The following is a 3256-nucleotide window of genomic DNA, read 5'->3' as shown; positions in this document are numbered from 1 at the left end:
AAAATATTGAATGATGCAGGAAACATCAAAAGAAGATGGAAGGAATACACAGAGTCACTGTACCAAAAAGAATTGGTTGATGTTCATCTATTTCAAAAGGTGGCATATGATCAAGAACCAATGGCATTGAAGGAAAAATTTGAAGTTGCAGTGAAGGAATTGGTGAAAAACAAGGCACCAGGGTTTGATTGAACGTTGAAATGTTTCAACAAATGGATGCTGCACTGGAGACACTGACTCATCTATATCAAGAAATTTGAAAGACAGTGACCTGGCTAACTGACTGGAAGACATCCATATTTGCACTCATTCCAAAGAAAGGTGACCCAACAGAATGTGGAAATTATCTAACAGGATTATTAATATCACACAGCATTCTCCTTCAAGCACAGCAGACACCCAGAGGCATAGGGAGAAGTGCAGAAGAAGGCACTTTCCCCACTGCACAAGTCCAAAGGGGCACCAGAGCAGGCACAGTATGGCATTCTGGGGTGCCACAGATATGAAAGGGGCCTGCCTAACTGAGGCATCAGACAAAATGGGGGAAGGTGTTTCCCTTGATGTATCATATTGCCCCTAGACACTAGTTACCCTCCCTAGCCCTGGCCCCAACACAGCTGGTGTGAGAATCTGACCCAAAGGCAGGCAATCTATGGGGTTGTCAATGATCTACAAATGTGGTCTGGCCTGTCCCGAGATTTTGACAAAGCATTATTTCTCTTTCAGGAATTTGAATTGGGAAACATTGGATAATTGATGCAATTAGCAATTAGTAACTACAGGATGTAGAGAAAGAGGCCATGAAGTTGAGTGGCAGTATGTATAGGAGAAGATAGAGTTTGGACTATGATAAACCAAAGTTCTAAGGAAACAGATGTTATGAGTATGCAGAAACTATGAGGTAGGAAAAAAAAATATATGTTTATTCAACAATATTTCTGGAGTTCCTTCTATGTACTGTGCACTGTGTTAGGCTCTGAATGTACAAAAATGACTAAATAAAAGCCTCTGCTTTCTCAGCACTTAAGGAGTTCTGGTGATGCAGTATATAACGCATTTGACTGCTAATCAGAAGTTTGGCAGTTCAAACCCACCAGCCACTCCTAGGAAGGAAGATGGGGCACTACTTCCATAAAAATTTATCCCCTCAGAAACCCAGTGGGGATTGCTGTGAGTCGAAATTGACTTGATGGCAGTGAGTTTGGTTTGGTTTGGTTTCTTAGCACTACAGTGGGGAAGAAAAACAAGACAAGTAAACATGTAAAATTACAAATTGTATTAAAGACTAAAGAGGAAAGAAATATGGGGCCGAGATAAAACATAGTAAGATGGGACCTAATTAAGAAATAGAAAGATGAGGGAAGTGCTCTCAGAACACCTAGCAACTAAAATGAGACCTGAAGAATGAGAAGAAGCCAGTCATGCAGCGATCAGGGAGAATGTCTGAGGGACACCACAACGAATGCATAGCCACTACACATCTGTCAGTGGAAGCTTGTGTGTTGTTATGATGTTGAGCAGGTTTCAACGGTGCTTCCAGACTAAGACAGACCAGAAGAAAGGTCTGGTGATCTACTTCTGAAAATCACCCAATGAAAACTCTATGGTTCACAACAGACAATAAGCCCCAGCTTACCACTGAGACAGTGTGGGACTTGGCAGTGTTTCATTTTGTTGTGCAAGAGGGTCAACTTGTCAGTAGCTAATAACAAGTGACAATCCAGTATAAAGTGGTACATAACCTGGAAGGTGGAAGAGTCAGAGTGTCCAAACCCAGGTGTTGCCACTTACCAGCTGTATGACTGTTACCTAAAAAATGTTGAGGTCTGGCCCTGGAGTGGTGCAGCCAACAGTCCACATAAGAGTTCAAGAAGAGGAAGAGAGGTTAATTAGGAGGTGCACCAATGAGAGACAGACGGAGTCTCAGTGACTCCGAAAATGCCTGCTCTGCTCAGCACTTACAATCAGGGGTTTTTACACAAAAGGAAAAAGAGACACAGCACATATACAGGCTTAATTAACGATTTTCCAAAAGTTAGACAGGATAATGGGTAAGTAAGAAAAGAATGTTTCCTATGAGGCCCTGGCAGTTAGGCAATCCTTAAAAGGCTCCATTGGTATTTGTCAAAGCCCAGGTGGCTGGTCCTAAAGTTCAACCCAGAAGCCTTTATTGACATAGATTGCCCTTTCTTAGACCACAGGATGCAGCCGGAACTCATAACTATAACCTAGAGAACAAGTTAATGACAACACAAAATTGAAGAAATGGCATTTTAATTAAAAGAGTTTTATTCTAACAATGTGGAGTCGGGCCTAACAAAGTCAAAATTTTTATCCTCACATGACTTAAGGTAAATTACTTAATCTCTATATTCCCTGATTTCCTTATCTATAAAATTGGCATAAAATTAGGGTTTACCTTGTGGAGTAGTGAAGATTAAACATATGTAGTGCTCAGAGCAGTTTCTATCCCATAACAAACACACAATAAATGTAAACCAAACTGTTGAGACCAAGAGAAAGATTTTAAAAAAGACATGACTATAAGGCACATGTTCTGACAGCAGCTAGAGAAGGCAAGGCTTCTCTTATGGTTGAATGCCTACTTGACAGAACTTGGTGTTAGGAAAAAACATTGTTCCAATAAAGAATGTTGATTATCTTGATGGAACATTTTACCTAAGAATAATATACTTTAGTAATCATATTATACTTTAGAACAATGTATCCTAGTAATTATTTCCTACCTTAGAATCATGTGCCTTAACAATCATATTATGTTTTAGAATGATGCATTTTAGTGATTATTTACTATTCTTGTAAGAGATATTAACCCAAATAATCATCCATTACTTTCGAGTATGGGAAAAGACCTCTGGGTAGGGGAAAAGAATAAAATTTTTAACTTTTTAAATAATACTTGGTTATATTGTAGAAAATACTTGATTATATTAAGGAAATACCAAGAATAATGATGTAATCATGTGTTTATGTATAAATAAAGCAGACTGAATGCATCAGGGTCATTCTCACACCATATGCAGAGCATCCACCTGGCCCCCATTTCTCTTAATCCTTTAATCCTTTCATGTTGCTTTGTTTCATGACCTGTGCTGCCATGCTGGATGTGGCTAGTGGTGCCCAAACAGGGACCTGAAGCGGAGCAGCAGAGAGGATGCCCCAATGAGTGGAAATCGAAGCTTCATAACAGAAAAGGGTAAGTATGGGTGAATTCAGTAAGTTTTTCTTTAAGCCA

At 39.6% G+C, this 3256-nt stretch overlaps 1 protein-coding gene across 1 annotated transcript in view; it reads left to right on the top strand.

Moving 5' to 3' along the window:
- LOC103201284 (calreticulin-like) overlaps positions 1-3256 on the top strand; it is a 103925-nt gene that overhangs the window by 73959 nt on the left and 26710 nt on the right. The window contains 1 exon segment of the mRNA XM_042781662.1: positions 3136-3217. Within this exon segment, the coding sequence (XP_042637596.1) occupies positions 3136-3217 (82 nt within the window).

The sequence above is a fragment of the Orycteropus afer genome, unplaced genomic scaffold (genome assembly GCF_000298275.1).
Source record: "Orycteropus afer afer isolate SDZICR_OR568_19922 unplaced genomic scaffold, OryAfe1.0 scaffold00145, whole genome shotgun sequence".
Taxonomy (NCBI): domain Eukaryota; kingdom Metazoa; phylum Chordata; class Mammalia; order Tubulidentata; family Orycteropodidae; genus Orycteropus; species Orycteropus afer.
The sequence above is the reverse complement of the archived record's forward strand: the minus strand, read 5'-3'. Positions and strand labels throughout refer to the sequence as shown.